Source organism: Vulpes vulpes, chromosome 15 (assembly GCF_048418805.1).
Source record: "Vulpes vulpes isolate BD-2025 chromosome 15, VulVul3, whole genome shotgun sequence".
In the NCBI taxonomy this organism is placed as follows: Eukaryota; Metazoa; Chordata; class Mammalia; order Carnivora; family Canidae; genus Vulpes; species Vulpes vulpes.
Window position 1 is genome coordinate 118,390,489 of NC_132794.1, and position 23,606 is coordinate 118,414,094.

At 55.3% G+C, this 23,606-nt stretch overlaps 2 protein-coding genes across 2 annotated transcripts; one reads left to right on the forward strand and one right to left on the reverse strand.

Annotated features, from left to right (window-relative positions):
• Nucleotides 1-2,208: 2,208 nt before the first annotated feature.
• LOC112928870 (olfactory receptor 6B9-like) lies at nucleotides 2,209-3,144 on the reverse strand. Its single transcript, XM_026010747.2, has one exon. The coding sequence runs from the start codon at nucleotides 3,142-3,144 to the stop codon at nucleotides 2,209-2,211; it is 936 nt and encodes a 311-aa protein (XP_025866532.1).
• Nucleotides 3,145-21,562: 18,418 nt separating this feature from the next.
• On the forward strand, nucleotides 21,563-22,945 carry LOC112928838 (olfactory receptor 287-like). Its single transcript, XM_026010722.2, has one exon. It carries the CDS (start codon nucleotides 21,762-21,764, stop codon nucleotides 22,863-22,865), a length of 1,104 nt encoding a protein of 367 aa, XP_025866507.2. The 5' UTR covers nucleotides 21,563-21,761; the 3' UTR covers nucleotides 22,866-22,945.
• The last annotated feature ends 661 nt before the right edge of the window (nucleotides 22,946-23,606 follow it).

Below are 23,606 nucleotides of genomic sequence, written 5' to 3' on the forward strand. Positions count from 1 at the left end.
CACTGGGTGATATGCTATATGTTGGCAAATTGAACTCCAATAAAAGAATATATATATAAAAAAAGAAAAAGCTCAGGTGACAAGTGAAATTGAGGGAGAAGGATAGGATCTCAAGAGTTACAACAATAACAAAACAGGAAAATGAACTTCTGCTGTTTAAGCCACCCCATGGGTGGTACTTGGTTGTGCCGTCCTGAGCAAGTAACAGAGAACCCAAGGGTTTCTAGTCCATATGGGAAAGTGAAAAAAGTACTAATATAACTCATTTTGATAAACAAGATCAAGGAAGGACTCAGTGTGTCAGACATTGTTATAAAAGGTCACGGGGATAAAGCAACCTGGTCTTGGCGAGGATCACACAGAGCAGTGCAGGCAAAGCGAGTGTCGCTAAGGGACACACGGAACAACCTCACACGCACCCACACGAGTAGGACGGGGGCGAGAGCGTGACGCAGCCAGAACCTCAAAGAACCAAACGGAAATTCTAGAACTGAAAAGAATACACTTAAAAACGCGGATTAGATGTGGCCAGGGAGAATTAGTAGCCTGGAAGAGGAGAAGGAAATTTCCAGAAGAAAGCACAGAGAGGAAGCGAGCGTACGCAGCTGGCTGCCAGGGCTGCGGGGCCACATGCGGAGCCGGGCGAAGGGGGGACGTGGCAGGTGCAGTGTCTAGGGGCACAAGCCGACCATTTCCAAAAGCCGATGAGGCAAGGCACAAATTCTAGAAGCATCACAAGCTCCAAGCATGGCAAGTACAGAGAAGAGCATGCCCTGGAAGCCAAACACCAAACTTCTTGTTAGAAGACCTTGAAAGCTTCTGGCAACGGGGGAAACCCAGTAACCTAAAGGGACTGAAGACAAGCTGATGTCTCCACAGACACGGGGGGCAGCCGGGACACAAGGTGCGGTTTGCAGAGCTGAGAGGCCCAGACAGAAGTCCTGTGTCACACAAGCTCCCACGAGTGACCCGGGGGCGCGCACGGCTCTGTGGACGTCAGACCCGTCAGACCCGAGCCTCAGGGTCGAGGCAGGAAGCCTTATGGGAGACAGAGAAGCGCTTCTTCTAGACCAAAGGTTAGATTCACCAAGGTGACAAAGCAGTTTGGAATTTCGTGTACGTAGTGACATAACCTCAAAATAATAAAGCAAAACTGTAGGAAATCACGTCTGCGCATTTAACAGTCTCACATGCAAAGCAGTGGGACAGGTTTGTGGGTACACCGCTGGCGGGGGTGGGGTGGGGGGAGGGACATGAAACACTCGCTGGGGCTGCGGCAGGGGAAACAATGAGGTCACCCTGACCAGTGACGACAGCACACTAAGAAGGGGAGTGCTGGGCCAACCCAGTTTCTGCCCCTAAGTGCCAGGGAACAAAGAAAAGGCAGAAATACCGCATATGGGCTTGCCATCTATCCGTTAGACCCGCCAGGTTGTTTTTTTATTTTCAAGATTTTATGTATTTATTCATGAGAGACACAGAGAGAGGCAGAGACACAGGCGGAGGGAGCAGCAGGCTCCATGCATGGAGCTTGACGCAGGACTCCATCCCGGGACCCCGGGGTCACGCCCTGGGCTGAAGGTGGCGCTAAACCACTCGGCCACCCAGAGATCCCCAAGACCCGCCAAGTTTTGGTAAAGTGACATTCTTGTTTCTGAGGAAAGATGGCCCGCCGTCCAGCCAGCTGAGGTTGGTGGCAAGGTCTGCTCTAGGGCCTGGGGCCATCGGGCCTGGAGGCCATCCGGGGGGGCTGAGGGACAGGGCAGGGAGGGCCCAGGAGGGCCAGGAAGAGGGGCTGGCCACTCCGGGGGTGGGAGGGTGGGGGGGAGGAGCCTTCCTGTGAGGGGTGGTGGGGTGGGGTGGGGTGAGGGAGTGGAGAGGGAAGGGGAATGGGGAGGGGAGGGGGAATGGGGAAGGGGAATGGGCCTGGGAGGGGACAGGAGAGGGGAGGGGAATGGGGGAGGGGATGGGAATGGGGACGGGGAGGGGAGGGGGGACAAGGAGGGGAGGGGGTCGCCCTCCTGGGCTGAGGCCCTGCCGGGAGCTGTCCACGCTCGGGTGCTGACGCTCTGGAGCACGGGTGGCCGGGAGCTCTGGTCCCTGGCAGCTGTGGCTCAGGGTGCCAGGCTGTGGCCTGCCCCGGGCTGGGCTGGGGCTGTGAGCAGGGGGAGGAGGGCTTCGGGGAGTCCTTCCTCCTGCAGCTGGTGGTCAGCAGGGCCCAGGGGCGTGGAGGAGTTTGGCCAGAGCCTCCCTGATGTCCCGGTTGCGCAGGCAGTAGATGACGGGGTTGAGCAGCGGGGTCACGAGTGAGTAGACCACGGACACCCGCTTGTTGAGGTCGATGGAGCTGGCGGCGCGAGGCCGGGCGTACATGAAGATGGTGGTGCTGTAGAAGACGGCCACCACCAGCAGGTGGGAGGCGCAGGTGGAGAAGGCTCTCCGGCGTCTGGCCCACCCCGGGATCCTCAGCACGGTGGCCAGGATGTGTGCGTAGGACACCGTGGTCACCAGCAGGGAGGTGGCAAGCACAGCCAGGGCTGCCACGAAGTCCAGAACTTCCACGGCAGTGGTGTCAGAGCAGGAGAGCTGCAGCAGGGGTGAGACGTCGCAGAAGAAGTGGTTGAGGACGTTGGGGCCACAGAACCTGAGGCGCGAGATGAGAGCCACGGACACGAACGAGGCCAGGAAGCCGCCCAGCCAGGCGCCCAGGGCCAGCCATAGGCAGAGCCCCCGGTTCATGGTGGCCGGGTAGCGCAGCGGGCGACAGATGGCCAGGTACCGGTCACAGGCCATGGTGGTCAGGAGGAAGCACTCGGAGGAGCCGAGCGAGAGGAAGAGAAACAGCTGCGTGAGGCACCCCGCGAAGGAGATGGTCCTCGCCCGCGCCAGGAGGCCTGCCAGCAGCTTGGGGACGGTGACCGAGATGTAGAGGGTCTCCAGCACCGACAGGTTGGCCAGGAAGAAGTACATGGGCGTGTGCAGTTGGCGGCTGACTCGGACGGTCACCACGATGACCAGGTTCTCCAGGACGGTCACCAGGTAGGTGGCGAGGAATAACCCGAAAAGCAGTCCCCGAAGGTGGCACAGCTCTGGGAAGCCCAGCAGGATGAATTCCGTTCGCAGGGCGTCGGTGGAGTTGCCCATGGCCCTGGCTGCCGGGGCGGGCCCTTCGGAGCACCTGGAACGGCGGGGGGACGCGGCAGTGAGTGGCCGCCGGGGCCGGTGGCTGTGCCGTCACCCCTCCCGAGAGGGGTCCCCACGGTGCTGCCCCCCTGGGTGTCGCCCCCACCCCCACCCCCACCCCCACGCTGTTACCCGGGTGGCCCCTGCAAAGGGGCTTTGGGCCCCACAGGCCAGCGATCTCCTGCGGAAGCCGCCAGGTGTGTGCCCTTCCTGCTCCAGTGCACCGGTGCCCGCCAGGGGTGTGTGCGCAAGGACGCACACCCACCCACCCACCCCGGGGCACCCTCTGTCCGTGTGCACCCCTCACATCTCCAGGTGTACACATGCCCCCCACACCTGGAGTGCACAGCACCCGGAGCAAGAGGAAGACCCCTTTTGTCTTTCAGGCATGTCCCTGGGCATCGTCCTGGCCTCGGCCGGTCCCCCCAGAATGCTCAGGGGCCCTCAGGCCTGGGGACGGACACCACGTCCATGGGACGGCCAGGGGGCTCTCGGGGCCCAGCAGCCACCAGCAGGTTTGCGGAAGGGGGGGCTCCTGCCCAGGTCGGTGGTGGCTGAGCCCCCGAGGTCTTTAACCTGAGCTTTCTGAGCAGCAAAGTGGCTGTTTGGGGGCTGGGAGCCGCAAGGGGTAGGACACCCCTGTCCTAGGTGTCTCAGGGTGATGGACCCCCCTGGCCCTGGAGTCTGGGGAGCCAGCCGGGCTCACGCTGCCCCGTGGACAGGGGTGCACCGGGGGTTCCCGCAGCACTATGGTCCCTGGGATACCACCGCCACTCACCCGGGGAGGGGACCGCGCTCCCGGCAACCTGCTCAGCCCTGGACAGCGGGGGCTGCTTGGGGCTGGGGGGAGGTCGTTCATGGGCGGGTGCGGACGGCTGAGGCCTGCCCCCCAGTTCTCGGCAGAGTGTCTGCAGACGGGGGGGCGCGCTTGATCGGTGGGACCCGCTCGGACCCCAGGCCCAGGGCCCCTCGCCCTCCCCGGCCTTTGCCTCAGGAACAGCCTCCCCCCAGGAGGTGCGGCCTCCCTGGGTCCCTGCGGGGCTCCAAGGGTCAGGGTCGGGGTCTGGGGTCCGGCCCGCTCGCCGCCTCTCCCTGGGTCCTGGCCACCAGCCCCACAGCAGATGCCGAGGCAGATCCTCACCTGGGCGGGGGTGCAGAGCCACTAGTGCGGGGCCCGGGGGAGGGGGCGGCCCAGCCCCTGCCCTGAGTGACAGTGGGGTCACGCCCGCCGCCGCTGCCCTGGGGCGCCCAGGCTGGGGAGCCGGCCCGAGCCGTCTAGCCTTCCCCGGCGGTCCCCCGACACCCGCTGTCATCGGCCCTGTGGGAGCGCGGCCGCCGGCAAGCCTGTGCCCGGGGACCGTCGCTGCTCCCGGCGGCCTAATCAAGGGTGACGCATGGTGGCTCGACGCCAACTGTGCGGGAGGCTGTCCCACATGTTGTCCCTCGGGTCTTGCCTTTCCGCGTCACTGCCATCGCTGCTCTCCGTGGCGGCTGCGCTGGGTGTGTGATGTTCACCCCATCTCCGCCCGGGGCCTGTCTGGTGGCTTGAAGCCCCCGAGCCCTTAATAAGCCGGGTCGGCCGACGCCCCACCCCCTCGTCCCTGTCCCTCAGCGTCACTCTCTTGCCTTCATGTTCCGGGTCTTGAAAAACCACAATTTTCATGTGTTTGTTTCCTTTCAGGCAGGAGGCTCAGTCCGCGTCTGGCTTCTGTGCTGGCGGCAGGCGGGACCCCAAGTCCAGTCACCCCGTCCCTAACCTGTTGCAGCCCCTGAGCTCCTCCCTTTGCAGAGACCAGCGGTCCTGGCCCGGGCCCTGGTCGCGCAGCTGCCATCCAGCCCGTCCCCCACTGCTCCCGGGGTCACCGCCCCGCACTGCCCCTGCCCGGCATCCGGAAACAGCTGTTAAAGACAAACGTGACAGCACCCAGATAATCATATTACGGGTCATGTTTAAGCCCGTCACTGCGGTGGAGGCGGCCCTGACGCGAGCTCGCTCCGTGCAGCTGGAGGCCGCCTCACATGTATATCCTCAAAATGGATATAGTCTATGTGTTGCAGTAGCTTCCCTCAGTTTTTAATGTATTTTTTTTACTTTCTTTAAGGTGTCTTTTATTTTATTTTTTAAAAGATTTTACTTATTCATGAGAGATACAGAGAGAGAGAGAGAGAGAGAGAGGCAGAGACCCAGGCAGAGGGAGAAGCAGGCTCCATGCAGGGAGCCCGATGCAGGACTTGATCCTGGGACTCCGGGGTCAGGCCCTGGACTGAAGGCGGCGCTAAACCGCTGAGCCCCCTGGGCTGCCCTAAGGTGTCTTTTAATGAACAGATGTTCTCAGGTATTTTCACGTTCTCTTTATTAAGATATCATACAGCAAAGCCTAGTCTCTCGGGTGTACAGTTCTGCAATTTTAGCAAATGCACATAATCGTATAACCACCACCGCTATAAAAATATACAAAGGTTCCATCTTCCAAGTTTCTCTCCCTGCTGCCCACCCCTTGGTGAATAAACCTCCCCGTCACCGGTGCCTGGCAAATCTGTTTTCTGTTCCTGTAATTTTGACTTTTCCAGAATGTTATATAAATAGGATCAAAAGAGCGTGTCCCATTTTGAGACTGGCTCCCTTAGCGCACTCCCTTCGTGGCTCAGCCAGGCTGTTGCGTGCGTCCCCTGCGTGGAAGACCCTCCGAGGTACCTGGGCCGTTTCCAGTTTTTGCTGATTACGAACTAAGTCACTATAAACAGTTGCTTACATTTCCCCGTGTGAATGTAAGTGTGGGTTACATGAGAGTATGTTCAGCTCTGTGAGGAGCTGCCAGGCTGGGCCAATGTGGCCACACCGCCTTGCACTGGGTACGGACTTTGAGAAACTGTTGCTCTAAAAAGTGTTTTCTGGTATCTCCTTGCGTTGTTGGTTTTTTATTTTATTTATTTATTTATCTATTTATTTATTTAGATTTTATTTATTTATTCATGAGACACACAGAGAGAGGCAGAGACACACACAGAGGGAGAAGCAGGCTCCATGCAGGGAGCCCGACCTGGGACTCGATCCCAGGACCCCGGGGTCACGCCCTGAGCCAAAGGCAGACGCTCAACTGCTGAGCCCCCTAGACATCCCAAAAACATTTAATTAATTAATTAATTCATTCATTCATTCATTCATTCATTCATGAAAATACACACACACACACACACACACACAGAGACAGAGACAGAGACAGAGACACAGGCAGAGGGAGAAGCAGGCTCCATGCAGGGAGCCCGACGCACGACTCGATCCCAGGACCCTGGGGTCACGCCCTGGGCTGAAGGCGGCGCTAAACCACTGAGCCACCCGGGCTGCCCTATTTTTTTCTCTTATGGATTGTGCTTTTAATGTTGTGTTGAAGAAATTTTTAGCTCATGAGCATTTTCTCCATTTGTCTAAGGTTTTATCCCCAGGTCACTGGTCCACTTTGAGTGTGAGATACAGAGTGTTCATTTCTGCATCAGGATAGCTGACTTTTCTGGCACTGTTTATTGAAAATTGAATTACCTTTCATCTATGTGAAAATCATTCATGTGTGGGTCTCATTTCTGGATTCTCTGGTCCGTTACACTTCTGTATGTTTATCTTTCTCCAATACTACACTGTCTTGATTACTACGTCTTTACGGGCCTTGCAACCAGGTAGAGGTAGCATGGGTTCCTGGACTTGGTTCTTTTTTCCAAATAGCTTTGGCTCTTCTAACTCATTTTTCTCTTCCATAAATTTTACACTCAGCTTGTTGTTTTCTATAAAAATTTTGCTAGAATTTTATTGGATTTGTAGATTAGGTTGAGAGCATTAGCATCTTTACGATAGTCTCCAATCCATGGACATGGTATATTTCTCTATTTAGGTAATCTTTGATTCCTTTCAGGAGTGCTTTGTAAGCTTTTTTTTTTTTTTTTTTTTTAAGATTTATTTATTTATTAATGAGAGAGAGAGAGGGAGAGAGAGAGAGAGAGAGAGAGAGAGGCAGAGACCCAGGCAGAGGGAGAAGCAGGCTCCCTGTGGGGAGCCTGACACAGGACTCGATCCCAGGACCCTGGGGTCACACCCTGAGCCGAAAGCAGGTGCTCAACCACTGAGCCAGCCACCCAGGTGTCCCATACTTTGTAAGCTTTAGCATATTTTGCAAATCTCTTTCCCCAGGTTAGAGCATCACTTTTTCAGTTCCTTTAGGATGCCTTTTGATGAACACAAGTTCTAAATTTTTCAAAATTATTTTACAATGGTTACATGGAAAAATTACAGACAGTTCCCATACACCCTATAACCATTTTCCTTTAGTGCCAATAACTTACACCAGTATGACACATTTCTTAAATTAATGAACCAATATTGATATGTTATCAATTAAAGTTTGTACTTTATTTGGATTCCTTTTTTTGTAGGTATTAATTCATTTCCATTTCCTGTTTTTTTAATTTTTTAAAATTTTATTTAAATTATAGTTAGTTGAAGGATGCCTGGGTGGCTCAGCGATTGAGCATCTGCCTTCAGCTTGGGGCATGATCCGGGGGTCCTGGGATCAAGTCCTGCATCGAGCACCCCTCAGGGAGCCTGGTTCTCCCTCTGCCTTTGTCTCTGTGTCTGTGTCTCTTATGAATAAATAAATAAAATCTTAAAAAAATTCTAGTTAGTCGACATGTGGTGTTGTTTTGGTTTCAGGAGTAGAATTCAGTAATTCATAACACTGCATTGTTGTGCTCATCACAAGTGCATGCCTTTTTATTTGGATTTCCTTAATATTTATCCAATGTCCTTTTTCTGTCCCAGAATCCTATCCAGGATCCCACATTACATTCAGTTGTCTTATCTCCTTAGCCTCCGTTGGGTGTGAGTTTTAAAAATTTTCTATTTATTTATTTATTTATTTATTTATTTATTTATTTATAAATTTTTATTTATTTATGATAGTCACAGAGAGAGAGAGAAAGAGAGAGAGAGAGATTGAGGCAGAGACACAGAGGGAGAAGCAGGCTCCATGCACCGGGAGCCCAACGTGGGACTCAATCCCGGGTCTCCAGGACCGCGCCCTGGGCCAAAGGCAGGCGCCAAACCTCTGCGCCACCCAGGGATCCCTTTATTTATGTTTTTGACCTCAACTGGGATTTGTCTCATGTATTTCTCAGGATGAGACGGGGGTTGTGTGTCCTCGGAGGAAGACCACAGACATGCGGTGCCATTCTCAGCGCATCACATCAAGGACACATGTTATCTGCACAGATGGCCGTGGTCGGTCACCGGCTGGGGTCATGTGTCAGATTTCTCTACGTCAAGTTACCCACCTCCCTTCCACGCTGCCCTCTTTGGAAGGAGGCTGCAGGCACAGCCCATATGGAGGGATGGGAAGTCCTGTTCTCCCTCCTTGAGAAAGAAACAGGTACACCAACTATTTGGAATCCTCCTTCATGGGACATTTGTCTATTCTTTCCACTTATTGATCCGATCATTTGTTTATATCCATACAGGCTAATGGTATCTATTTCATACTTTGGCTTATATCCCAGTACTACTGTGTTTATTTTGTAGCTGCCCCAGTGGGGCTCACTTGTTTCCCGGGCCCCTGTGACATACCCCTTCATCGTGCCTTTTTTTTTTTTCTTTTTGAACACTTGCTAAATTTCTGGCACCAGGAGATGTTCCAGGCTCATCCTGCATATTTCTTATCCCAGCTGTAGATTCAGCCATTTCAGCTGTAGATGCAGCTTTTTATTAGACAATAATATTAGAAACAAATACCTGGGCCCTGGGTGTGCTTGTTGCTCCCGGGTATCGTTCCTTCTGGGTCCTCCCAGCTGACAGAGCAAGAGCTGTAGGTGTGACCATTAACCTGTGTATGTGCACACGTCTGTAAACACGCAGCCGTCTGTACCCACAATAAGCTGAACTCAAGACCTTACTGACACCTCCACCTCTCATCCACCGCCATGTGCCTTATTCCAGCCTCCTGCCCTCGCTGGTCTGTAAATCCAGTATCTGCTTACTTAGCTCTTCAGATGCAGCGTGCGTGCATGGCGGCAGCAGGATTGCTAACCTGTACTTTGCCAGCTGGGGTACCGAGCTTGTGCAGCTTACAGACTCTACTCATTTCCAAGGTTACTTAGATCAGCACCTTTCCACCCCACTCTACAGTTAGATTGTCACCTTTTGTCTCCCATCTCAGATCCCCAAACATCCTAAGTGATTCTTTTTTTAAAAATTTTTAAAATTTTTAAAAAAGATTTTATTTATTCATGAGAGACACGGGGGGGGGGTGGGGGTGGGCAGAGACACAGGCAGAGGGAGAAGCAGGCTCCATGCAGGGAGCCCGGTGTGGGACTCGATCCCGGGACTCCAGGATCACGCCCTGGGCTGAAGGCGGCACTAAACTACTGAGCCACCCGGGCTGCCCTGATTCTTAAAAAATTTACATACATCAAAATTCACTTCTTGTGTGGTAAAGTGTAATGGGTTTCAGCAAGCATCACGTACCCACCATTACACTAGGGTATGGAATAGTCTCCCTGCCCTGAAAGTCCTCTGAGCTTTACCTACTAAACACTCTCCTTCCCCTGAACTGATCATTACACCGTCCCCATAGTTTTGACTTTGGAAAAGTCACATAATCGGAATGTGCAGTATGCAGACTTTCCAGACTTCATCCATTCACCTATTAAAGGACATGCTGGTTGCTTCTAGCTTTGAGTGATTATGGATAAAGCTGCTATCAACATCCATGTGCAGTTTTTTGTGTGGGCGTAAGTGTTCAAATCAGCTGGGTAAGTATCTGAGAATGTGATTGTTGGACCGTATGGCAAGAGTATGTTTAGCTGCATAAGAAGCTGCCGAACCATCCCCCAAAGTGGCTTTAGGGTTTTGCCTTCCCACCAGCAATGTTGCTCTGCATCCTTACCAGCACTTTGCATTGTCAGGCTTTTGAATTTTAGCCATTCTTATAGGCATGTAGTCGTATCTCGTTGTTTTAATTGTGCAGTATTTTAGTTGTGCAATATTCTAGCAACATCTTTGTTGACCATCTTTTCATATGCTTTTTTTCCATCTGTGTATCTTCTTTGGTCAGGTGTTAAAGGTTTTTTGTTCTTTGAGGGAGGAGAGAGAAAGAGAGAGAGAAAGAGAGCCTTAAGCAGGCTTCAAGCCCAGCACAGAGCCTGACACTGGGCTTGACCCCAAGACCTTGAGGTCATGACCTGAGCCAATATCAAGAGTTGGACGTTTAGCCAACTGAGCTGCCCAGGTTCCCCTTAAATAAAGGCCTTAATTTTAACAAATTTTCAGAAATTAAAAAAATGTCCTTTATGATTTGTCTTCTTGCTCAATAATAATAGCTAACATTTGTCGAGGGCTGGACTATAAGCCAGGCATTGTAAACGGTATCTGTGATGCATTCTCATTTTATTTCTGCAACCATCTGGTGAGGTAAATTGGGTTATCATCCCTAATTTTAGAGATGGAACTGAGGCCATCCACCCATTGCGACACAGGGGCTAGGCAGTGAATGGGAATTAGAATCCAGCTTTTCTGATTCCAGAGTCCGAGCTCTTACCCACTACATGAGACTGTCTCCTTTGTAGACTTGCTTTCATACGGATGCCTCATCAATCCACTTGCCAGTGGGTATGCCCTCTGGGCTATACCCGAGAGGTTCTAAGAAATGGAAATTGATAAAGCATTTTCCCTGTGTCTTAAAGTGTAGCCTGAAGTTAATAAATAATGATTGTTGTCAATTAAAAATGTTTTCTTTGGGGATCCCTGGGTGGCACAGCAGTTTAGCGCCTGCCTTCGGCCCAGGGTGTGATCCTGGAGTCCCGGGATGGAGTCCTACGTCGGGCTCCCTGCATGGAGCCTGCTTCTCCCTCTGCCTGTGTCCCTGCCTCTCTCTGTCTCTCTCTGTGTCTCTCATGAATAAATAAATACAATCTTTAAAAAAAATAAAAATTTTTTCTTTTTTGATTCACATTATTTAAAAAACTTTTTTTTTTTTTTTTTTTTAAATACACATTCTTTTTAAGGACATTCTTGACTACTCTGGGGTTAGAATAGTTGCATCTATACCTTCATGGAAATGTTTTAAGATTTCCTTGTTTTTGGCATCTTTTTCTTTTTCCTTTTTTTTTTCCTGAAGTAAAATTCACACAGCATAACATGAACTAGTGAGAACGTGCGATCCAGCAGGATTTGGTGATGTTGTGCCACTGTTGTCTCTGTCTGACTTCAGCATGTTCTCATCACCCCCAGAGGAAGCTCTGTGCCCCATTCCTCCTTCCTCCTGCTCTGGCCTGGCCGTCACCAATTTGCTTTCTATCCTAGATATTTCATATAAGTGGAATCATACAGTATGTAGCGTTTTGTGTCTGGCATCTTTCCTTTAGCTCTGTTTTCCAAGTTCGTTCGCATTGTAGTGTGGACCAGTACTTCACTCCTTTTTATGACTGGATAATATTCCATGGCAAGTATTTTTTTAAAGACTTTATTTATTTATTCATAAGAGACACAGAGAGAGAGGCAGAGACCCAGGCAGAGGGAGAAGCAGGCTCCACGCAGGGAGCCTGATGTGGGACTCGATCCCAGGACCCCAGGATCACGCCCTGGGCTGAAGGCAGATAACTGCTGAGCCACCCAGGTGTCCCTCCATGGCAAGTACTTAGCACATTTTATCTCTTCATTCATTTATTGATGGACATTAGGGTCATTCCTACCTTTTGGCTACTGTGAATAGTACTATTAACATTCATGCATAAGTATTTGCTTGCATATTGTTTCCAATTCTCTTGCATATATATATACCTACGAGTGGGATTGCTGGGTCATATAATAATTCTGTTTAACTTTTTGAGGAACTGCCAGTTTTCCACGAGGCTGCACCATTTTTACATTCCCATCAGCAATATACAAGGACTTCAATTTTTGTACATTCTCACCAACATTTGTTCTTTTCCATTAAAAAAATTATAGGCATTATGGTGGGCGTGAAGCAGTCGCTCACTGTTTTGATTTGCATTTCCCTAATGACTAATGGCACTGAGCATCTTTTCATGTTCTTGTTGGCCATCTGTGTGTCTTTTTTAAAAGCTTTTATTTATTAATTCATGAGAGACACACAGAGAGAGGCAGAGACACAGGCAGAGGGAGAAGCAAGCTCCCTATAGGGAGCCTGATCCCAGGACCCTGGGATCACACCCTGGGCTGAAGGCGGCGCTAAACCACTCAGCCACCTGAGATGCCCCCTTTGCCCATTTTTAAGTTAAATTGTTTGTCTTTTAGGTTTTGAGTTGTAAGAGGTTTTTTTAAAAATATATTCTGGATACTAGACCCTTATTGGACATAGATTTGTAAATATTTCACCCCGTTTTGTGAGTTATCATTTCAATTTCTTGAGAGTATTCTCTGATGCACATAAGTTTTAAATTTTTATGAACTCCAGTTCATCTATTCTTCCTTCTGTTGCTCTTGGTGTCATATCTCAGAGTCCTTTTGCAAACTCAAGGTCATAAAGATTTACTCATATTTACTTCAATGAGTTTTATAGTTTTAACTAATATATTTTCATCATTGATCCTTTTTGAGTTAATTTTAATTTTGATATATGGTGTGAGGTAGGGTTCCAACCTCATTCTTCTGCAGGTAGTTCAGTTGTGCCAGCCCTTTTGTTGGCGAGGCTATTCTTTCCCTGTGGAATGGACTTGATACTTTTGTCAAAAATTGGTTGTTCGTAGATGTGTGGGGTTATTTTTTATCTCTTGAATCTATTCCATTGGTCTGTGTGTCTATCCTTATGCCAGTACCACACTCTTGATTACTATAGCTTTGTAGTAAGTTTTGAAATTAAGAGTTGTAAGTCCTACAATTTTGTGTTTTTTTTTTTTTTTTTTTCAAGATTGCTTGGGCTATTCTGGACCATTGCTAATCCATTTGATTTGGGAATCAGTTTTCTCAATTTTGGAAAAAAAAAAAGAAAAAGGATATTGTTATTCTTTAAAAAATTATTTATTTAAATTCAATTTAGTTAACATATACTGTATTATTAGTTTCAGGAGTAGAATTTAGTGATTCATCAGTTGCATATAATGCCCAGTGCTTATCCCATCAAGTGCCCTCCTTAATGTCCATCACCCAGTTATCCCATCCCCCCACCTCCCCTCCAGCAACCCTCAGTTTGTTTCCTAGAGTTGAGTCTCCTCCAGTTTGTCTCCCTCTTTAATTTCATCTTATTTTATTTTTCCTTCCCTTCCCTATGTTCATCTGTTTTGTTTCTTAAATTCCATATATGAGTGAAATCAGATGGTATTTGTTTTTCTCTGACTAACTCATTTCACTTAGCATAATGCCTTCTAGTTCCATCCATGTCATTTAAAATGGCAAGATTTTTTTCTATTTGATAACTGGATAATATTTCATCATATGTATGTATACCATGTCTTCTTTATCCATTCATCTGTCGATGGACATCTGGGATCCTCCCAGTTTGGCTATTGTGGACCTGGCTGCTGTGAACATGGGGGTGCAGGTGCCCCTGTGAATCATTGTATCCTTTGGGTAAATACCCAGTAGTGCAATTTCTTGGATGTAGGGTAGCTCTATTTTTAACTTCATGAGGAATCTTCATACTGTTTTCCAGAATGGCTGGACCAAATTGCATTCCTACCAACAGCGTAAGACAGTTCCCCTCTCTCTGCATCCTCACCTGTCGTTTCTTGGGTTGTTAATTTTAGACATTCTGACAGGTGTGAGGTGGGATCTCATTGTGGTTTTGGTTCATATTTCCCTGATATTGAGTGATGTTGGACATTTTTTCATGTGTCTGTTGTACACTTGTATGTCTTCTTTGGAGAAATGCCTTGTCATATCTTCTGCCCATTTCTTGATTGGATTTTTTTTGGGGGGGTGTTGAGTTTGATAAGTTCTTTATAGATTTTGGATACTAGCTCTTTTTTTTTTTATTTATTCATGATAGTCACACAGAGAGAGAGAGAGAGAGAGGCAGAGATACAGGTAGAGGGAGAAGCAGGCTCCATGCACCGGGAGCCCGACGTGGGATTCGATCCTGGGTCTCCAGGATCGCGCCCTGGGCCAAAGGCAGGCGCTAAACCGCTGCGCCACCCAGGGATCCCATGGATACTAGCTCTTTATCTGATAAGACATTTGCATATATCTTCTCCCATTCCATAGGTTGCCATTAAGTTTTGTTGATTGTTTCCTTTGCTGTGCAAAAGCCTTTTATCTTGATGAAGTTCCAAAACCAGACCAAGACCCCACCAAAAAGGAGAATTACAGACCAATATCCCTGACGAACATGGATGCAAAAATTCTCAGCAAGATATTAGCCAATAGGATCCAATAGTACATTAAGAGGATTATTCACCACGACCAAGTGGTGATTTATCCCAAGTGGGATTTATTCCCGGGATGCAAGGATGGTTCAACACTCGTAAAACAATCAACGTGATAGATCACATCAATAAGAGAAAAAACAAGAACCATAGGATCCTCTCAATAGATGCAGAGAAAGCATTTGACAAAATATAGCATCCCTTCCTGATCAAAACTCTTCAGAGTGTAGGGATAGAGGAAACATTCCTCAGCATCTTAAAAGCCATCTACAAAAAGCCCACGGCAAATATCCTTCTCAATGGGGAAGCACTGGGAGCCTTTCCCCTAAGATCAGGAACAAGACAGGGATGTCCACTCTCACCGCTGCTAGTCAACATAGTACTAGAAGTCCCAGCCTCAGCAATCAGGCAACTAAAATAAATAAAAGGCATTCAAATGGGCAAAGAAGAAGTCAAACTTCCACTCTTCACAGATAACCTGATACTCGATATTTAAAACCCCAAAGACTCCAGGATAAAATTGCTAGAGCTAATACAGGAATTCAACAAAGTGGCAGGATACAAAGTCAATGCACAGAAATCAATTACGTTTCTACACACCAACAAGACAGAAACAAGAGAGATGAAGGCATCTATCCCATTTACACCAAAAACCACAACATAGCTAGGAATAAACCTAACCAAAGAGGTAAAGGATCTGTACTCTGAAAATTACAGAACACTTATGAAGGAGATTGAAGAAGACACAAGGTGATGGAAAAACATTCCATGCTCATGGGTTGGAAGAACATATATTGTGAAAATGTCTATGTTACAGGGCAATCTACACAGTCGATGCAACCCCTATCAAAATACCATCAACATTTTTCACAGAGCTGGAACAAACAATCCTAAAATTTATATGGAAGCAGACAAGACCCCAAATAGCCAAAGGAATGTTGAAAAAGAAAACCAATGCCAGGGGCATCACAATTCTGGACATCAAGCTGTGTTAGGAAGCTGTGATCATCAAGATTGTGTGGTCCTGGCACAAAAAACACACAGAGATCAATGGAACAGAATAGAGAACCCAGACGTGGACCCTCACCTCTGTGGTCAACTCATCTTTGACAAAGCAGGAAAGACTCTCCCCTGGAAGGACAGTCTCTTCCAACAAATGGTGCTGGGAAGACTGGGCAGCCACATGCAGGAGAATGAAACTGGACCATTTCCTCACACCCCACACAAAGATAGACTCAAAATGGGTGAAAGACCTAAACGTGATAAAAGAATCGGTCAAAATCCTAGAGGAGAACACAGGCAGCAACCTTTGGCTACAGACTTTGTCCGCAGCAGCTCCTTGCTAGACGCGTCTCCAAGGGCGAGGGAAACAAAAGCGAAAATGAACTACTGGGACTTTGTCATTGTTATTCTGATAGGGATTGCATTGAGTCTGTAGGTCACTTTGGGTGGCATTGGCAAGATCAACACTCTTGAGTCATCTGGCCGGACCCAGGCACGGTCATGGAAGGACGACGTCAGCAGCTCACACAGACAGGCCCGCACCGGCTCACGATAAACCACTTCACTTAAAAGGAGTTTCCCCGTAGGGCGCCTGCGTGGCCCAGGGGTCACGTGTCTGACTTGATTTGGGCTCAGGTCGTGATGTCAGGGCTGTGACATCCAGCCCTATGTCGGGCCACGCGCGGAGCTTGCTTGGGAGTCTCTCTCCCTCTGCTCCTGCCGTGCTCACTATGTCTCCAGAAAAAACCCCCCAAAAGCAAAAAACCGCAAGGTTTTCCTGTAACAAACTAACGCTGAACCACACACGCACACACACATACTCATCTAAGTTACGTTTGTCCAAACGGGATTAATGCCAGTCACGCTGGTGACCGACGTGTCCCCGAGCGGTGACCTCGGAACTGTGGGTCACAAGCAGCGCACAGAGCGTGAGCAGTGGGGGTGCGTGTTTTCCCTGTTTCGCCTCCTTCAGGGAATCTCAAGGATTATCTGCTTAGAGCCGGCGGTGGCGACGTACCAGTGGTGTTTCCGGCATCTTATTAGCAGCGATTCTCCCGTTTTGTCTACTCTTGGGCATTTTTTAAAAAAAATCTTACTTATGTATTCATGAGATGCAGAGAGAGGAGAGACCCCGGCAGAGGGAGAAGCAGGCTCCCTGCAGGGACCCGATGGGGACTCGATCCCGGGACCCGGGGTCACGCCATTCAGGCCGGTTCCTGTGGTCCCCGCACCTGCACTCGGCAGCTGCATGTTTGCACTTGGTGCACGTGACTGGTTGCCCGCGTCCCTGCTCTGCGGTGTCTGGGGGCCCTCCGGACGTGCACCCACCTTCCGGGAAGGGACTGCAGATTTGCCGATGAGAGCAAAGGGGTGCGGGCTTCTGCTCCACTCTATGACGATGTCACAACTGGGAGGAGATACTGTGTGCAGAGCTTCTGAGGGCAGCAGGGGGTGTCATTGTTTTGTCCCCCAAATCCGTCTTCACGGCCTCCACAGGGGACATTTACAAGCACCCCAGAGTGACCCTGTTGGTGGCCAGACAACCGGTGGCCCAGCACCCATGGGATCCAGGAGCCGGTTGTCATGCGGCAGGTGGAGTGGAGGCAGGTCGGGGTGCAGGCACTGGGGGGCTGCCCCTGGGCTGCAGGGGAGGGCTGGGTGCCGTGAGCACCTCCACAAGGAGAGGGGAGGCTCGCAGGGGTGACTCCGGGCTGGGTGGCCGCGGGGCTACGGGCCCACAAAGAGCGCGTTGATCACTTTAAACAATAAAACCAACAGTCGCGGAGGACCTGGGACCGTAAGCCGCCCACTGGGGTTTTTGCACGACTGCCGACTGCCGAAGGACAGGTCACTCTCATCACAACTCGTCGTTCAATCACGGCTGCTTTGTCTCCGACGGTTCCTTTCACGTGTCCGGACACGAAACTTCTTTCCGAGCTGTCGACGCCTCCGGCAACGGCCAGGGTCTCGGACACCCGCGGGTCCCCAGGAGGCCCGCCAGGCCAGCCCCCCCACAGGCCCGGTGGGGCTTTCTGTGCCCCGCGGGGAAGCACGGCCCTCCCTGCACAGGGGCGTGTCACTCCCTGGGCCGGTGCGCTGTGTCCGCGGCACGGCTGCTGGGGCAGGGCTGGGGGTGCCGGTCCTGGGGGGTCCTCGGAGTGGGGCCCGGGGCAGGTGGTCGGTCGGAGGAGGTGTGGCCGCGGGGGGCGGGGGGGGGGGGACAGCCTAGCGGACAGACTGCCCGGGGCGAAGCCGCTCCTGCCCACACCCTGCCCTGCGCACCTGACCCTGCGGCGTCGGGGCCAAGCTGCTAACCCGCCGTGAGGCCACAGGTGTGTGTTGCTCTCAGTCGCCCACGGAGTTTGTGGAACCACCTCAGGGGCCCCAGCAAACTCCTTACTGGGTCTGGGGCCGCGGGTGGGGCCTGCTGCACTCGCGCGCACACTCACACTCGCACTCGCACGGCCAGGGACGCTCAGCCACCCGCCTGCTGCAGGGCGTGAAGGAAGCTCGCGGGGGCGGCCCCTCCGTCTCGCCTGCAGGCCCCTCCTGACCCTGTGCCACCGCGGCGGGGGACAGGTGCCCTTGGAAGTCCCCGTCTGCTGTGCTGGTCACAGCCCCCGCCCTCCGGGCCTCCGGGTCTCGGTGTCAGGACAGACACGTTCCATGCCGCCACCGGGTTCGCATCCTGCGAGGGCATCCTCACGGCCCCCGACGGCTCGTCCTCGCCGCGACCCCTGCAGAGCAAACGGAGGAGAGCGTGGCCCCTCGCAGAGAAGGCGGTCGCAGGGGGCTGGGGAGGAGGCTCTCCGGGCACCGGCCCCCGGGCCTTGTCACCTCTCAGGGTCCTGTCGCGGGGGGCGGGGGAATCACAGATTTCCTCTCTGGTTGGGACCTTGTCGGAAATAGGAAAAAAGCTGCTGGTGACGGCAGGTCGGTAACAGCCCCGCTGTCCCCGCGGGCTCGCGCGTGGGGGAGGCTCAGCTGATGGCGACCTCGTGGCCACCACGGGCTCTCCGGTCCATCGACCGCACCGTAATAATGACACGCGACGCGGGCGCTGACAAGGGTCCGGATGCTGCAGGCGCTCCGCCCTACCCGCCCCGTGCAGCCCCGGCCTTGGCGCCAGCCGATGAGGCAACGCAGCTGCCTCCAGGGAGCCCCTCCGCCAACTTTTAACGAGCTCCCAATTAGGGGAGCCCAGACACTTGTGTGGCAGTGCCCGCGGTGGCCCCGAGTCCCCGGGGCAGTGTGACACGCGATGCCAGAGCAGGTCGGCAGGGGTCAGCGGGCCCTGTGTCCCTGGGGCCTCGTCAGGCCCTGCCCCGGCCGGTGCTGGTGAGGGCAACAGGCTGAGGCTCGGGGGAGCACGCTCCCCCCACCGCCCGGGGAGCCCGCCTGAGCCCCGGCCCCGAGTGACTGCAGGCAGCCGGGTGCAGCCCCGAGCGCGCCCCCCGGGGTGCGGCCCAGCCACAGGCCTTTGCTCCAGGCCACCTTGCTGACGGCAGCCCTTCCCCCGCGTCACAGCCTCCTCCCGGCCTCGCGGGGCGGGGGGGTGGGGGGGGCACCGGGGAAGCTGCCTGGCAGCAAACAGCCCCAGCTTGGCTCTTGCTGAGGCAGCTCTTTCCAGAAGGCTCCGTGGGGGCAGGGAGTGGGACAGCCGCCCTTTGCCTATCAGCCTGCGGCCAACTCCCTGTTTACAGAGGGGGAAACTGAGGCACAGCTTACAGATGGGGAACTAAGCACAGAGCACCTGGATGAGTACCCGGTGTGTAGTGCACGGCTGGGTCATGCCCCGGCGCGCCGGGGGCCACCAGTGTTCCTGCAGCGTGGGCGCTCCGTGTAGACAGGCCTGGCGTGCTGCTGGGCCCGGGGGAAAGGCTTGAGCTGCGGGGGAGAAGCGGGCGCCAGGCAAAGCCCAGGGACCTCGCTGGCCCCTAGGGCCCCGCGGCAGCTGCGTGATTATCGGGAGGGTCCTTGCAGGCCTGAGCCCGGGGGAGGCCGGGGGAGGGCAGAAGTAACCCGGTGTCGGAGGGCTGCCCTCTGCTCTCCCCACTGGCGGGCAGGTGGGGGCTCCAGGGAGGGGGTCCCCTCACCGCCCGCCTCAGATGCGTGTGCAGCCTGGACCGTGCGCCCGAGCACGGTGGCAGGTGGGAGCTGACGGCCACCCGGGGCTTGGGGGGCGTCCCTGTTGGAGGAGGAGCTGGGAGGGGACAGCACAGCCTCAGCTGGGGGTGAGGGCGGCTCAGCACGGGCACCTCGGGCCTCGTCCCGGAGGCAGGGGCACTGGGGCTCTGGCCAGTGTGAATGAGCAGAGTCGGGGTCCCCGGGCAGCGCCGTCCTGCAGGCTCGGGACCCACAACGGGCTGGGGGCGGCCCCCGGGGGTGCTGTTGGGGGCCAGGCCATTTCCTGGGCTGCCAGAGCTGCCTCCCGGCCCCGCCCTGGATGAGCCGGGCTGCGTGGGGCCGCTCCGAGCCCCCCACCCTGTTCCTCCTCGCTGCGTGCCAGGAGGTCGGCGGTGGACAGCAAGGGGCCCCCACTGGCAAGTCAGAGTGTCCGCAGACCCCAGGCAGCGCCCCCGCCCGAGAGTCCCTGGGCCTTCCCACGCTCACCCTCCTTCGGGGGCTCCTGGAACTGCTCAGACCTCGGGTGAGTGACCCCGACTGTGCTGTGCCCCCCAAGATGACCTGGGCAGGTGGGTTCCCCAGCCCTGCTGTCCCTCACAAGGGGGGTCCCGAGTCGGACTCGTGAGGGACCCCGTGCGAGATGCGCATGATTCCGGGGCCTGGTGCTCCTCCACAGTGGCCTCGGCCCACTGTCCTCGCTCAGGGACGCGGGAGGAACGGCCGCTCGGGCCTGCAGAACCGGGGTGCCCCGGCCGGCAGGACGAGCCGACGCCTCCTGTCCCCGCGGGCACCCTCAGCAGCGAAGACGGTTCCTAGCTGAGGCCCGACCTGGCGTCGAGGCCGAGGAAGCAGCCCCGGTTCCCGAGTCAGGACCCAGCGCCCCGGCCAAGTGCGAGGCTGGCCGGCCTGCCCTCCGGGGCCGCGGCGCCCAGGGCTCGGGTCGCCCCGCTGAGTCTTGGGGGTGGCACCGAGAGGCACTCCCACCCCCCGAAATGGAGTCATGGGGGCCCTGCCAGAAAGACGGCTTCTTCCAGGACAGGACCCGCCTGGCGCCCCGCTGGGCCTGGGGACAGGCGACCTGGGGGTTGGCCTTCGTGGGACTTTGCCGCCCGAGCCGCTGAGCGTGGGCTGCTGCTGGGGAGGCTTTGCTGATGCGCCCTGGGGGGATACAGCAGGGGACCCCCGGCCCACCTGGAGCCAGGGGGAGTGTTCCAGGGCCAGTTGGTAGCGGGTGTGCACACACGTGTGAGCCCAGGCCCGTGGGTGTGCGCCCCCACCCTCTAGGTACATGGTGTGTGCACCTGCTCCTGGGGGGAGGGTGCCTGGGTGGGGAGGCAGGTGCTTGCAGGGGGGAGGAGGGTGCCTGTGGGAGGGGGGGACGCCTGATGGGGGGGGATGGGGACTGGCGCCTGCGTGCCGGCTCCCGGAGCATGCTCAGCCTCCGCCTCCTGGGAACCCTTGCCCGCCGCCCTCCTGCTCGCTGCCGGCTCTGCCCCCCTTGATGCTCACCGGGGCTGCCCGTGGGGTGGGGGCTCTGGCCCCGGTGCAGAGGCGTTCGGTGCCCCGGGTCGCAGCTCAGCTCCCAGCGAGCCCCCCAACAGGTGCCACAGCCCCGCGCCCTCCCCTGCGGGCACCACCCTCGGGCATCCCCCCTTCCAGCAAGTGCCCCCCAAGTGCCCCCCAGCATCCAGCCAGGAGGGGGCGCTCGTGAGGCAGCTGCAATTTCACACTAGGAGCCTGGGGCTGGTAGTGGGGGTGAGAGCCCCAGGGGAGGGGAGGGGAGCGGGGCCCCTGGGCGACCTCGGTCAGTTGTTGGGTGTGGCCGGGGGGTGCTACTGGGCACAGGTAAGGATGTCTCACCAGGAATCAATCTGCTTTATTGGATGCAAATGCTAAAAATTGGGCCACACGTAATTTCATTTGTGAAAACTTGACAATTTGTGTCCTTTCCCAGGCTTCTTGAGTCTAGATTGAGGACACCCCCAGGTGAGAAGGGTCTGGAACGAGGCGCTGTCCCCCCAGGTGAGAAGCCCTGATGACCTGGGTCCAGTGTCCTCGCGAGCAGCGTCCCTGCAGAGGGGAGGTCCATGGCCCCGTCGCCCCCACGGGGACCCAGGTCTGGCTGCGATCCTGGGACCATAGACGAGGTGAGTAGACCCCAAAGAGAAGGGACAGGCCCGGCCCCGGCTCTCACCTCTGGGCTCGGGCGGGCGGTCCCTGGCCCCAGCGGCAGGGTCCCTGTCCCCACGGTGCCCATGGCCTGGGGCCGCAGCCAGAACCAGTCCGCGCAGGCGCCCTTCATCCTGCTGGGCTTCCCGGGGCCGCTGGGGCTGCACGTGGGGCTCTTCGCCCTCTTCCTGCTCATGTACCTGCTGGCGGTGGGGGGCAACCTGGCCATCATCGGCCTGGTCGGGGCGCGCCCGCGCCTCCGGACGCCCATGTACTTCTTCCTCTGCCACCTGGCCTTCCTGGAGGTCTGGTTCACCACGGCCTGCGTGCCCAAGGCCCTGGCCACGCTCGCCTCCCGGCGCGGAGCCATCTCCCCGGCCGGCTGCGCGGCGCAGATGTACTTCGTGTTCTCGCTGGGCTGCACGGAGTACTTCCTGCTGGCCGCGATGGCCTACGACCGCTACCTGGCCATCTGCCGGCCCCTGCGCTATGGCAGCGTCATGACGCCCGGCCTGTGCGCCCGCCTGGCGCTCGGCTGCTGGCTGTGCGGCTTCTCGGCCATCGCCGTGCCCGCCGCCCTCATCGCCCGCCTCTCCTTCTGTGGCGCCCGCGTCATCAACCACTTCTTCTGCGACATCGCGCCCTGGATCGCGCTGTCCTGCAGCGACACGCGCGTGGTGGAGCTGGCGTCCTTCGGCATCGCCTTCTGCGTCATCCTGGGCTCCTGCTCCGTCACGCTGCTGTCCTACGCCTGCATCATCGCCACCGTCGTCAGGATCCCGGCCGGCGAGGGGCGGCGCAGGGCCTTCTCCACCTGCTCCTCCCACCTCACGGTGGTCCTCGTCTGGTACGGCTCCACCATCTTCCTGCACGTGAGGACGTCGGCGGAGAGCTCGCTGGACCTCACCAAGGCTGTCACCGTGCTCAACACCGCTGTGACCCCGGTGCTGAACCCCTTCATTTACACCCTGAGGAACAGGGAGGTCAGGGAGGCCCTGTGGGGCTGGGTGCAGGGCAAGTGAGCCCCCGGCCCCAGCCCACCGGCCCTCGGAGTGGGCCTCACCAAGTGCTGCATCGTTCCCCTGCACCCCGATGTCACGGTGCCGCCAGGGGCTCCCGGGGGGCGGGGGGCGGGGGCTGTGGGCTGGAGCTCCCACCCTGTCCTGGCCTCACGGAGTTCCCACCACTCTAGCCCTGGAGTCCCAAATGCAGGTTCTGGAACAGAAAGGGGGACACGGGCCCCCCACGAGCCGTCCACGCACGAGCACATACCCGCTGCCCCCCGCGGCCTGGGGCCAGGCGCTGATGGCTGTCCTGTCAGCGAGGGGTGGGCTGTGCCTTGGGATCCCCCTGCTGACACCTTGGTCTCCCGAGTCCTCCCTCCCGGGGGGGCCGTGACCACTGAGGAAGCGACACAGAGAAATGTGTGTGCAGGGCTTGCGAGCAGGCGTGCGGCCGTTGAGGCCACGGGAGTCCGTGCGTGGTTTGCTCAGAGCTCGGCCCACGGGGCTCACCTCGTCCTGGGCCCGCAGTGCAGGGTCCTCATGCTCCAGAACCCCTGTGAGAGGCCCCGACAGCCCTCACGGCGCGGGGTCCCTGGTGGGCGGCGTGGACCTGGGCCACAGGTCAACTGAGCGGCTGCGTCATATTCACCGGAGATGGGCGCGTGTGCTCTCGGGGCCCGAGGTCGGCGGCAGCAAGGGCTCAGCACGCGCTGGTGTTGGCGCTGGCCCCACATGCGGCAGGGACGGTCATCCCCCTTG

Coding starts and splice junctions, on each gene's coding strand:
- LOC112928870 (XM_026010747.2), bottom strand. CDS start 3,144: ATGGGCAACTCCACCGACGCCCTGCGAACGGAATTCATCCTGCTGGGC.
- LOC112928838 (XM_026010722.2), top strand. CDS start 21,762: ATGGCCCCGTCGCCCCCACGGGGACCCAGGTCTGGCTGCGATCCTGGG.